The following is a 13,667-nucleotide window of genomic DNA, read 5'->3' as shown; positions in this document are numbered from 1 at the left end:
TATATGGAGAGTAGTATATAAAAAAAATAATAATTTTTGGAGATGATTTTTAACAAAACCGGCAGAGTGGGGACAAAGTGTTGCCAAAAAATGTTATTACAAATAAGTATAAAATCGTTGATACAATGTTTTACCGTATAAGATATTAATATGCAATTTCTTTTTTACTTGAATATCGAATTAGATTCAAATATGAATTATGTAAATAATCTTAGCCGAATTAATTTCAACCAAGTATGTACAAAGATTTAACATTACGGAAGATTTAACATTTCGTAGCAACTGAAATGGTTTGTTTTATATACCGACAATAATAACTTCTTCAGCACAGAAGCTTAGTGTAAGCATTTCAAATGTATATATATTTTTATATATACTGCGAAATTACTTTGGCAACCCGGATAAATATATATAAGTGAAAATTTCTCTTTATGTCCACAATTATAAAGAGAGTGTTTCACATTAAAATTTGTGTTTTTTTATGTTATTGCAATTTTTTGCACAATTTGTTATTACTGCATTTATTTTCTATTTGAAGCTGCTATACAAAGAAAAATATACTCCCATACTATATGGGAGTATAAATATACTATTATTATAAATAAATACAAAGGAGTTATAGAGAAATACTAAAATAAAACAATTGTATTTTTTTGAATGAGTATTTTTATGAATTAGTTGCAATTATTTTTTACACCCACTTGAAATCAACAAACGCCGATTAAAATTTGTCGAAAAGTTTAAAAAATAACAAAAAATTTTAACGTAAATTGTTCTTTTTATGTATGTAAGAATAGGAAAAATAAGTCCACAATTTTATGCATCTTCAAGGTCTAGATTTTCCCGTCAAATATATATGTTAAATTTAACATTTAATTAAATTCTGTTGTTGTTGTAACAGCTTAAACTATACCATTTTTCATTCGGGAGTTATGTATTTAGGTTCAAACCAGAAAGATGTTCTACTTCAGTAGGATTAATCCATAAATCCATTGGGCTAAGTGAAGTAGAGTGGGCTGGACAGTGTGAATATGTGTGTGTGGGTATCATGGGGACCCTGACCACATGCTTGGCATATATTAGGGACGGTCTATGTGGGACCAGGTTTTAAGCCTGTTACTCCATTCCGATCTCAGCTGTGCCACAGCAACTCTTGTTTTCCGCGGCAGGTTTTTCCCTTTTCTGCTATGGGCGGTGTGAGACCTCCATGCGGTAGCAATCAAATTTTTATGGAAGATCCCTCCTCGACACATTCGTTTAGACTTTCGGCGTTATATTACACACATCCAGGGCGTCATCCCATCTGAAGTCGACAGATTATCGAAAATAAACGAACAGAAGGGGCATTGCACCAAACCAGCGGTTACAGAAGCCATTTATGGCTACTGGAGCAATAAAGTCTTAAACCAACATCTATCCTCAAATTCTGTACTAACCACTGACGGTGTTATATTTTTATAAAGATCTTGCAGGAATAACAACCATAAAATGTTTAAAAAGAAAATAAGTTTTGAACAGCATTATATGGTAGAAAAAAATATTATAAAAAGGGTAACAAAAAAATCTTCCCAATCATTCGATGTTTGTACCCATTTTGAAAAACTTTTTTTTAATTCTGATAATTGCATGAGCTTCTATCTGCATTGAAAGAAAAATAATAAGAATTAGTGGACCAAAACATTATTTGAACAGACCTTGTTAACCTTGCCATTCAATAAAGAAACCAAAAGTCATTTACCATAAACGAAATTAATACTGTAACTATAAGGTATAACAAAACAAAAAATACATATTGAAACAGAATATATTTAAGGAGAGTTATACATATGCAGAAGCAACTAATTCGTGCAATGAAATGGAGTAGTATGAAAAGCCAGTATTACTGGTTGGAACGACTAAAATACTAAAACATTTAATTTAACTTGCTAAACTACATATGTATGTATGTACATACCTATATCATAGTGGCAACTTAATAACATTTAAGTAAAACTATAGCTGCAAAGTTACAAATTATAATTTGCAAAAAGTCAAAAATAAATTTAAGCTGCCGGGAGACAATACTTAACAATTGCAAATGCACGATACAACTGACGAAGTCAATAAGGAAATATGCAAGAATCTCAATGCAAGAGGACGACGCATGAATGGATTCAACCCAAAAATTAAAAAAATAATAAAGTTTAACATAAAAAACACTACATAAGCAAAATGAGCCAGTGCTATGTATGCAAAATGAAAAACTAATAGGAATTTAGCAAAAATTTGAAGGATGAAAAATGGGAGGTAGAATATGTAGAAAGAGAAAGGAACCGGTGATTTTGTTTGAATATGCTTTAAACTTACCTTAATACAAAGCCAAATTGTAAATAATGTTAATAAATCTTCTTTAAAAACAACAAATAGTTTATTTGTTTATGTAAAATATATTTTTTAGCGGAATTTTGTTGTTGTTTAAAACGGTGACTTTTTGTGCAGGTTCCGCATTTTAAAATTATGTGAATATATACATACAACCAATTTTGTTTTGTTTTATTTTTCAACCATCTCTTTTATCTATTTTCTGACACTCTCTTTTGAACATTCACAATCATTATTTTCTTCTTTCATTTTAGCACAAAATGTTATAATTTTTTTATATTGATTGTAATATGCACTAAATAGTGTTTAATGTTTTCTATTTTACACTAATTGCGTTTAATGATTTAACTAATTTTATATACTTTGCTTAATTTTTTGCACGGTATTTCCTCGATGGAAAAATTAATCTCGTTGACCGAACCCGCAATTCACAATCAATGTGAACAAAACATACTATTTTTACATACTTTTTCCCAGAGTTGTATAAAAAACGTACAAATCGTTGTTTTTATTTATTAGTAGCAATTTTTTATAAAAGTGCAGTATAGATACAGGGTACACCACAGTGTACACTTAATAAGGTAGCCTCGTCCGCACAGCTGATCATCAGCTTTTACAATCTTATCTGTCAAAATTCCTGTTTGTTTACATAGAAAAAAAATCGCAAAAGGTGTAAAAATTTTAAAAAGTGAAGAAACTTATGGTTTTAAAGGAGTTTTCTAGGTCAATCGTGATTAAATGTCTTTGTTATCCTTCTCTCTTGATAAAAAAAGAAAATTTTTAGCTCCGGCATACGTTCCAAACTATTTTTAACACGACCAATCACTTTTCACAAAAAACACGTTTAATTCGGAAAATTGGTCTTCCCAATAGATATAGTTATGATTTTCAGACATTCCACGTTTAATTAATATAATATATTAATATTAATAGTTAAAAATATAAATAATTGCTAAAAACTCATATTTTTATTGTGTTTATTTGTTGCTTTTTCATTCTTCACACACAGCTTTTTTTGACAGATGGGATTATTCTACAATAACAAATCGCCTGTTGTTTTTGTATTGTTGTATTTGTTGTAGCGACGAGGCTACCTTATTAAGTGTACACTGGTACACCATATTAAAATGTTGTTAAATTTTAATATTAATATATGTAAATGGTTTTCGATAGAAAATTATACCAGATATAGAAAATTTAAATAATTATATTGTAGAAAATTTATAAAATATTTCTCTTGTCGAAAATTAAAAAAAATCAAATTAAAAATATTCAAAAAATTTTCTTAAAGAAAAATTAAAAAAATTTACGCAAAATTGTGTTATAGAAAATTTAAAAATTCTCTTATAGAAAATTTTAAAATTTCTTTTCAAAATATTTAACAAATTATTATTATTATTATTAATATTATTATTATTATTATTATTATTATTATTCTTAAAGAATATATAAAAACCAATTAAGAAAACGAAGTCAAGCAAAATATTATAATGTAACCAGATTTTCAGGTTAGTTACAATTGGAACCGCAGTCGACAAATCAAACAAAAATAGCGAGCGACCAATTAAAATTAAGCGACTGACGACAGACCACATTTATTTGCGATTATAAGAAAAAAAATCAATCAATCTAATAATTATATTAAATATTTGTAAACATTTTAATAAAATTTTCAAATTTTTAAAGACTTTTTACATACTATCTATTAATATGTGAAATCTTTGCTTTTCGTGAAACATTTTCGTTTACTCAGATCAAACATTGTTGAACCAACATTTGAATTTTAATTTTAACGGTTATTATCAATACATAATTAAGCGATTTTACTCAAAACAATCAAGAGTATCAAAGTAAATTTATAAAGTAGCGACACGAGTTGTTGTACAACAAACGTCTACAAAAACCACAGGCAATTTGTTTTTGTTCGAAATACTAACTTGTCAAAATTTGTTTACAAAAATTAACCAATAATTAATGGAAAATATGGCATTATTGTTGTACTTTCCAAAAATATGTTGTTATTTATATTAAAAGTTACAGAGTTTTCTTTATTTTTTAAAAATTAGAACATTTTTAAAAATATTATACACTTAAAATACACTTTTTCACATTAAATACAACAAATTACTCAGAAATTTGTACAAAAGCAAGCGTTAAAATGAAAACAAATATGGCAACATAAACATTTTTGACAAGTAAGTCCACAAATAGCAAGTTTAAAAAAAATAGTCAGCTGTTCAAATGAGTCTACTTTATAAATTTACTTTGAAGAGTATCAATTTTCAAAAAACTTACTGTATGGCAACTACATATATGTTGTTTTCTTTATGCATTTTTTTACAAGATTTACAGTTTTGTTGCAAATGTGTTCGCGTTAAAAATCCAATTTCAAAACTGTTTCCAAGTGCGGATCAATTAAATTTTTTACTGTAAATTAATACTCGTTGGAAAACATGTCTAAAGGACGCGGACAATTCCTTAATTTGTGCTTAGAGCAAACTGTATCGACTGAATCCACAGAATCAACTGAAGGTATTTCTACCAAAGATAGTGGTTTAGGTTCACGTAGTCCCGTTTCTGGAGGTGGAGGAGAATTTAGACGTTTGGGTCGTGGTAAAATCATAGAAGATCTTACCTCTTTCTCTAGTTTATCGATTGGTGGACGTGGTCGCAGTAGCATTAGAGTTACAGATGATGAAGGCTCCCAGAGGGCAATACAGACACCTGGTCGAGGTAGAGCAAGTTTATTTTATCGTTTTACTTCGGAGACCACTTCTACGGCCTCGTTTTCTTCGGAAGAACCCCGTCGTGCAGCTTCACCTTTAAAGATACAATCAGAAGTTCGAACTCAAGTGGAAAGCCAGGTAAAGGAAGAAACTAAAGAAGAAAAGTCTGAATTTTTCAAATCTGTACAAACTACTCATGGATCCAAGGGAACTCCGGCCAAATTAGCTTGTAATTACATACGCTTAGAGTCTGATCCTCAGAAAGGTGTATTTGTCTATGAGGTAAGATTTGTACCGAATGTAGATTCCACCAGTTTGCGAATGAAGTACCTAAATGAACATCGTGATAAGTTTGGTGGCACTAAAACGTTCGATGGTGTCACCTTGTACTTGCCAATCTTATTAAAGGACAAACTTACCACCTTTGTTTCACAAAACAAAGCCGATGGTTCGGAAATAGAAATTCGCATTCTATATAAACGCAAAGAAAGCCTCAAGAATTGCATTCACTTGTATAATGTTCTATTTGATCGTGTTATGAAAACTCTAAATTATGTGCGTTTTGATCGCAAACAATTTGATCCTACTTCGCCGAAGATAATACCACAACAAAAGCTAGAAGTTTGGCCGGGATATGTCACTGCCGTAGATGAGTATGAAGGTGGTTTGATGTTATGCTGTGATGTCTCACATCGTTTGTTGTGCCAAAAAACCGTACTCGACATGCTGATCGATATACACAAAAGCAATTCAGGATCGTTTCAGGAGGCTGCCAAGAAAGCTCTTTTGGGAGCTGTTATCATAACGCGCTATAACAATCGTACCTACCGCATAGATGACATATGTTTTGATAAAACTCCTATGTCCACTTTTCCCACCAAAGATGGTGCCATATCCTACAATGACTATTACCTAAAAAGCCATAATATTACCATCAAAGATAAATCACAACCGCTACTTATCAGCATTAAGAAACAAAAATTAGCTAACAATGCGGAAGCAGAGGATATAGTATTCTGTTTAATACCCGAAACTTGTCATTTGACTGGATTGCGTGATGATATGCGTTCCGATTTCAAGTTAATGCGTGAAATTGCCACTTTCACACGCATATCCCCTAATCAACGTTTGCAGGCTTTGGAGAAATTCTATACCAATATTAATAAAAGTCCTGAAGCTAGACAGATATTAACAGATTGGGGTCTGACCTTAAAGCAGTCCTATGAACATATTAATGGCCGCTGTTTTGAGGAAGAGAAAATTTATTTTAATCAAAAAGTCTTTTCGGCTGGACCTAATGCTGACTTTTCCCGTTATGCCTGCAGCAATGAATTGCTGGAAGTCGTTAATATACATGATTGGCTGTTGATACATGTAAAGAATGACTCAAAAGTGGCCCAATCGTTTTGTGATCATATTGAAAGAAACACCAGAGCCTTTGGTATGAAAGTACAGAAACCTAAAATTCTTGTTCTGCCTAATGATCGTGTTGACACTTATGTCAAAACCATACGTGAGAATATTACCAAAGAAACTCAAATTGTTGTGTGCATTTCACCGACTGCACGAGATGATCGATACTCAGCCATAAAGAAAATATGCTGCGTTGAAATGCCCATACCATCGCAGGTTATAAATGCTCGTACTTTATCCAATGATGCCAAAAATCGTTCTATAGTCCAGAAGATCCTGTTGCAAATGAACTGCAAGCTTGGTGGTTCTTTGTGGTCCGTTAAGATACCTTTTAAGAATGTTATGATCTGTGGCATCGATTCGTATCATGATGCTGCTCAAAAAGGTAATTCGGTAGCTGCCTTTGTGGCCTCTATTAACCATACCTACACTAAATGGTACAGCAAGGCTGTTATTCAAACCAAACGCGAAGAGATTGTTGGTGGTCTATGCTCCAGTTTCATATCTGCACTGCTGGCGTTTCGCAAAGAAAATGGCAAATATCCTGACAGTGTTATAATATATCGTGATGGTGTGGGTGACGGCCAACTGGCCCTTTGTGAATCCTATGAAATTCCACAATTTGAAGCTGCTTGTAATCGCATGCTAAACCATACACTCAAAATCACCTTTATTGTTGTACAAAAACGTATTAACACTCGTTATTTTACTGTTAGTGGCAATAATGCCAACAATCCACAGCCTGGCACTGTTGTTGACAATAACATAACACGATCCAACTACTATGATTTCTTTTTGGTGTCGCAAAGTGTTCGTCAAGGTACGGTTAGTCCTAGCCATTATGTTGTATTGCGTGATGACTCTGTGTACAGTCCAGATATTATACAAAGATTAACCTACAAGCTGTGCTTCCTCTACTACAATTGGCCTGGTACTATACGCATTCCAGCTTGCTGTCAATATGCTCATAAGATGGCCTATTTAGTCGGTCAAAATATACGTCGTTCGCCATCGGAGGAATTGTGCGATAAATTGTTTTACCTTTAAATGGTTTAACCTTAAATTTTTTTCTCTTTTATACTTTAACTTTTTCTTTTTTACATAATTATAACTTTTTTTTGCTTTTTTTACCACAAAGTACAATGTGTAAATAATTATATTACATACATAATAATAGAGTTTTTTATTATACTAATATAAAACCATATATAAAACTGTTATAATGGTACATAGTACTTAATATGTACATATTTGAAATTGAATTCTGATCAAAATATGTAACAAATAAAAAGACTGTTATATTTAATAAAAATATATTTATAAGAGAGTTTAATTATTATACAATTTGAATACAAATTTTAAGATGAATTTTTAGAAAAGTTATATTTTGTATAGAACGCATGGAATGCATATAGAATTTATTTCTTCAATATTTTTCTATAATTTCTACATTTTTAGAACAAAGTCCTGACTTATAAAAAGTAACTCGATTCATAGAAATATTCAATATATTATCACTTTAGAAAAGTTCCAAAAGCTTATCGAATATTATTTTAAGAAATTAAAAGATTTGCATTTAAAAAAAATCTTTTTTTTATTTTTAAGTTTTCCATGAATTCAATTCTAAATTTTTTGTCTAAATAAATTTAAGGTTTATAAAACATTTTTGATAATTAATTTACTTTTCAAATAGTAGTATTTTCAATAAACATTCCATTTATAGAAAATGTTTTTTAATAGAAAATGTTTTATGAATTTTCGATTTATTCAAAATTTTAATTGATTTTTAGAAAATTTATAGCAACATTTGGTGAAAATTTGATTTATAGAAAAAATTTCGATAAATTTTCGTTTTTAGAAAACCTTGTTTTTTCACTCTTTTTGATAAATTTTGTTTATTAAAAATGTTTGATGTAATATTTTATTTAAATAAATTTTCTATTTATAGAAAGTCCTGGCACATTTTTTATTTATGGAAATTTTTTAAAAAATTCTCGATATAAAAATTTGTTATTGAATATGGGAAACAAAGTATAACTTTGTTATACTTTGATGGGAAATATGTGATAACCAGGGAAACCAAAATATGCAAATGCATGTTTTTTGTGGTGCGTCGTATGGACTCATGGATAAGATATTTACACGTTTCAGACCAATTTGAGAATTTTGGCATCGATTTGTTAGAGCATATTTTTGCATATTTTACCCATAAGAGCATAATTTTGCATGATTTGACTTTTTAGCATATTTAAGGCATATTTTCGAGTTTTTAGAGCATATTTTACTCTTTTAGTGCATATTTTGATGTTTTCGCCTTTTTTCGTTTTTATACATTTTTAATTTTTTTTTCAAAACTTTATTAAAAAAAAAAAAATAAAATTCTATTTTTTTATTTTTTTTTTTTAATTTTTTAGCCTATTTTACGATTTTGAAAAAAATTCGTTATGTTATAGTTTTATATTCAATAAAGTATTATATTTTAAATCGGACATAAAACATATGTTTTTTGGGGACCAAATGGTTTCATGTTATTTATTGGTTATCTGAACGTAAAACGGAATTCTATTATACTAGTTCTTGAAACTATGAGATGGAACATTTATAAAAAAATGTTGTAGGATATAGAATATGACATTAAACATTTATTATTTCATTACAATTTCAGTCTTTTTGAGCTTTTCAATGTTAAAAAATAATAAAAAATTTTATTTTTGGAGCATATATTTTAAATTTTAAGAGCATATTTTGAGTTTTTTACGGCATATTTAAAGCGCTTAAAACACTTATTTTAGAGCATGTTTTCGGTTTCCCTGGTGATAACATACTGTATAAGAGAATAGTTGAAAACATTTTTCTTTTTAACTAATGTTCGTTAAGTTTGATATTTCAATAAATTCTTGGTGTATAAACAAGTATGAATTTATAGTCGGACATTGCATGTTACCCTACACCAGTCAGTATGTTAAAATTGTGGATTTTTTTTAATAAAACATTTAATTTTTTTTATTTTGGAATATTTTTACTTATTGTTGACAAAAAAAGAGATTTTCTACAAGAGGGCTCATAGGGATGAAGGGGTAAATATGGGCCTATCATTATAAATTTTGGTAGATGAATTTACGTCTACTTCAAAGTCATATATGTAGATTTTAATCGTATTATTAGTAATTATAAGTTAATTTTGACCTTCAAGTCATTTTCTGAAGGAGAGTTTGTATGGGGGCTAGGGTCAAATGAAGCCCGATCACTATAAAAAATAGTATTATCATTTAATGTTCTATAAAACAAATTTTTGTTGCCATTATAATACATTTAATGTAATTATGAGCATAAAGGCCCGATTCGGTGGGTACGGTTGTATGGGGGCTAGGTGAAATAATGGACCGATTTCAACCATTTTCAATAGTGTTCGTCCTTGAACAGACGGACAGACGGACATAGCAAAATTGACTCAGAATGTGATTCTGAGGCGATTGGTACACCTTAAGGTGGGTGTAGGACCAATATTTTTGGGTGTTACAAACTTCAGCACAAACGCATAATACCCTCCCCACTATAGTAATGTTAAATATATGCCTGTTCGTAAATACTTTGCTCCATTCGATGATTAGTCTGCAATGATTATGCAAATTTTAAAATATGTAAATAAAAAGTATATCAAATCCGAAGAAAAACACCTGGCCTTTATTAATTTGCGCTCCTGATGGAAACGGAACCCACCACATTCTGCTTACCGGAATAGAAAACAACCCTACAACTGGTCACAATAAAAATACATTAAATAAAATAAAATCTTAATTTGTAATTCCACATACCCCCCAACAGCCACTTATTTTCTGTAATGTATTTCATTCTGTTCATTTAAAATTTTTTAAATAAATGTAAGAGTCTTTATAAATATGTTTATTGATTTTTTAATAAATGATCTACATTTGATATTTTGTTATTAAAAAAATTTTAACACTTCTTCCAATTAAGATTAATTATTGTTTTTAGACTATGCAACCTGTATTTCATATGTAGTTAAAATGAACACAATATTTATTTTTGAAGAAAAACTTATTTAAAAAACGGTAGAAGCACTTCTGACTTTTTTCCATTGTAACTACCTAAAATATGAGAATATTTTTTACCAAATAAGAACAAGGACATTTTCTTTAAAAAATATTTTTTATAGATGAGTAATGTTTATATGTGCAATTGTCTTAAATAAACATTTAAAGAAAAAACATTAAAATTTATTTTTCACAATGAAAGGAGAATGGCTATGGAATTATGTGTAAAACTTAACATGACAGCTCCTAAATAAGTTACAGACAGAGACAGGTCTTAAACCACACGTTTAACTTCAAAGAAACGTTTCAAATAATACACTTGACCGATGGTCATTAAAACCAAAACTAAAGCTTCAAAGGTAGACCATAAAACAACGCGGGAGTTAGTGCTTTCGTTAATAGAACGATGGATTTTGTCACGAACCTTAAAAGGAAAAAAACAAATTAATCAATAAACAATATCAGTACTTGCTCGTTAAAAAATCTTACATGCATATATTCCTGTTCATGTTTAACACTGGTCAAAGTACCCGACAATTCACGTATCATATCCTCTAATTTTGTGTGGCCAATATCTTCTTCGCCGGGAGCACCAGGGGCACGATGGGGTGACTCACCCACATCAATCGAAAACATTACCAATTTGGGTGTCATGCTGCTCTTTTGATTATCAAAACATACAGTATATACACCAGTTGTGACAGCAGCAAAAGTCAAACGGCTCGATGACTCTTTTTCACTTTGATGCATGATACCCTGATCAGGGCCAGTTACTTTGATATCAATATCCAAGAAACCACCTTCAATTACTTCAAACGTAACACCTAAATTTAAAAAGTAGAATTTAAATATGTTTCTCTTAAATTCTACAATCATTTACTTACTAAATTTTGTTCCGACCTCAATTTTCTCGAAAAAGCATTCCTCATTGTGGGCATCTACGTTAACAATGAAGGCCTGGGCCGTTTGCAACAATTGCACCAGGGCAAGCGTTAATATTGTTACTACAAGATTTCTTTGCATTTTCGTAATATATTAGACTATATTATATTAATTAAATAACTAAATTTCTAGCGAATTAAATGAGTTTTAAGTTTTTCGTTTTCAGTATTTTTTTCGACAGCCACGTATCTTGTCACTTAAATGCCACAAAACGATGTTGCCAGAGAGAAGACGTTTGTCAAAAATGACAACCATAGAAAAACAAACAAAATATGTGGTAGTTTAAAGTTGCCACTTGCTTACAACATCATAATATTTTTGGTAGGGTTCTATAAATCGACTTTCGAATATCAAACAATCGACATTTTGTTGAAAAGTCGAAAAGTCAGAAAAAGTCGAAAATAGTCGGAAAAGTCAAAAATAGTTAATAAGTCGGAAAAAGTCGAAAAAGGTCCAAAAATTAGAAAAAAGTCGAAAAGTCGGGAAAAGTCAAAATTAGTTAAAAAGCCGGATAAAGTGGAAAAAAATCGGAAAAAGTCGAAAATAGTCGTAAAATCGAAAATAGTCAAAAAGAATCGGAAAAATTCAAAAGAGTCGGAAAAAGTTGAATAAAGGCGGAAAAAGTTGATAGTCTAAAAGTCGACTTTTAACTAGCTAAAAAAGTCGAAAAATCGACTTTGCATGATATTAATATTTATTACAATTATAATTTCAATTGTTTCTTTTGTTGAAAAACTTTTGATTTTATGAGTGAGAGAAGAAGATGGTTGATATTTATTTCTCTTTCTCTCACACACAAAAATCAAAAGTTTCCTTGTGTGAACCAGGTCTAAGGGTATAAATTTTTTTATGTTTCACGCAAAGGAATGGTCATCATGAGAATGGTATGAAATTTTAATGTAAAATGTCGTTTTGTAATGTATACAAGATCATAGTTCTACTTAAAAAAAACACAAAATATCTCCAAACATTGTTTTAAATTCTCAAAATTTGTTCCTAACCGCTTAATCACGTTTTCCGGCTATTCCATTTTAAACAACGTCAGATTTTAAATTGGCAACAGTGATTTCCACACAAATATAATTTTAACGGCTAAAAATTTTACACCACTGTCTCCTATTATTTGAGGTGAATAAAATAAAACGTCAAAAATAAAAGAAGTAATTTTATAAATAGTGCGCGAAAATACGTTCTAGTGAGAAAAATTTAGAAATATTTGAAAGAAATAGTTGTGAAAGTGTGATTAATGTTATACAAATATTAAAAATGTTTATTTAAAAATAAAAAAGTAAATGAATTGCATATTCAATATGTTGCTTGAATTTACAGGTATGTCAATAAATGGCGACAGAAATTTGAAGTCTCTGTTTTTTTAATAATATAACTTTTTTGTTTCACGGATTTATGAATAAGATGTTGTAAAGTTAAAGCAATTGTATAGTTTTAAAGTGGGAATGTATTGTATAGTTTAAATGTTTACAAATGTTTTTTGGTAGCGTTGGATCAACTGACTTTACACATTTCATGTTTTTGTTAGATTCCATATTAAATACTGATATGTAATGTCCTATGTTTAGTTCCTAGTATGAATTTTTATAGAGTAACATACAGGACCGAAAGTGCCAGGGAATACACCTGCAAGAAGTTTGTTCCACATACAAACATAATAAATTTTCCTTGTAATATGTTGTCCGTTAGATGTCTAAATGCTGTGTTTTTGATGAGAGACATGTGTTGTGTAACAATAGATGGAGAAGATAGCGTCTAAATATTCACTTTAAAATATCGTTTATTATAATAAGAAATAGTTGCCTGATATTAATCTTGAACGCTTTTAATGAGATTCCAACAACTCACATCGCTTCCTAACGTCCTCTAGCCATACTGTCGGTGGCGGATTGTCTTAAAGTAATGAATATTGTCTAAATATATGAATAATTTACAAGGTTATAAATAAGCGTTTTTAGGAATAGGCGTTACATTTTTAATCTTCCAGCATACAGGAAATTTGTCGGCATGCTCAACAATAGAGGTCCAATATACCTAATCAATACATAATTAATCCTACCCCCATAAAAGGCACCCTTCAGAAAATGGTTTCAGTCAGGGATGGCAAAATTGGTACGATGGTACTTTTTTTGATACTATTTGATGTGCATAAGTACTGTGA

The 13,667-nt window shown here is 30.0% G+C and overlaps 2 protein-coding genes and 1 long non-coding RNA gene across 3 annotated transcripts in view; 2 read left to right on the top strand and 1 right to left on the bottom strand.

Moving 5' to 3' along the window:
* Positions 1-4,650: 4,650 nt before the first annotated feature.
* On the top strand, positions 4,651-7,833 carry LOC111681605 (protein argonaute-3). The gene has a single exon (XM_023443468.2). The coding sequence runs from the start codon at positions 4,815-4,817 to the stop codon at positions 7,545-7,547; it is 2,733 nt and encodes a 910-aa protein (XP_023299236.1). The 5' UTR covers positions 4,651-4,814; the 3' UTR covers positions 7,548-7,833.
* A 2,818-nt stretch (positions 7,834-10,651) lies between these two features.
* LOC111681570 (transmembrane emp24 domain-containing protein 2) lies at positions 10,652-11,713 on the bottom strand. Its single transcript, XM_023443417.2, has 3 exons — positions 11,440-11,713; positions 11,045-11,379; positions 10,652-10,979 (listed from the first exon to the last, which is right to left on the bottom strand). Exons 1-3 carry the CDS (start codon positions 11,576-11,578, stop codon positions 10,830-10,832), a joined length of 624 nt encoding a protein of 207 aa, XP_023299185.2. The 5' UTR covers positions 11,579-11,713; the 3' UTR covers positions 10,652-10,829.
* Positions 11,714-12,592: 879 nt separating this feature from the next.
* Positions 12,593-13,667, top strand: part of LOC124419385 — a 150,059-nt gene continuing 148,984 nt past the window's right edge. Inside the window, exon 1 of the long non-coding RNA XR_006940529.1 lies at positions 12,593-12,826. This is a non-coding gene — a long non-coding RNA (uncharacterized LOC124419385). The remainder of the gene's footprint in view (positions 12,827-13,667) is intronic.

Source organism: Lucilia cuprina, chromosome 4 (assembly GCF_022045245.1).
Source record: "Lucilia cuprina isolate Lc7/37 chromosome 4, ASM2204524v1, whole genome shotgun sequence".
NCBI lineage: Eukaryota > Metazoa > Arthropoda > Insecta > Diptera > Calliphoridae > Lucilia > Lucilia cuprina.
Note: the sequence above shows the minus strand (reverse complement) of the source record. Positions and strands in the feature narration are given on the sequence as shown.

Bases quoted from the DNA above. Each gene is read 5' to 3' on its own strand.
- LOC111681605 (XM_023443468.2), top strand. From the start codon at position 4,815: ATGTCTAAAGGACGCGGACAATTCCTTAATTTGTGCTTAGAGCAAACT.
- LOC111681570 (XM_023443417.2), bottom strand. From the start codon at position 11,578: ATGCAAAGAAATCTTGTAGTAACAATATTAACGCTTGCCCTGGTGCAA. The intron at 11,380-11,439 runs GTAAGTAAATGA...TTTTAAATTTAG, and splicing joins TGAGGTCGGAACAAAATTTA to GTGTTACGTTTGAAGTAATT. The intron at 10,980-11,044 runs GTAAGATTTTTT...TTTCCTTTTAAG, and splicing joins ATGAACAGGAATATATGCAT to GTTCGTGACAAAATCCATCG.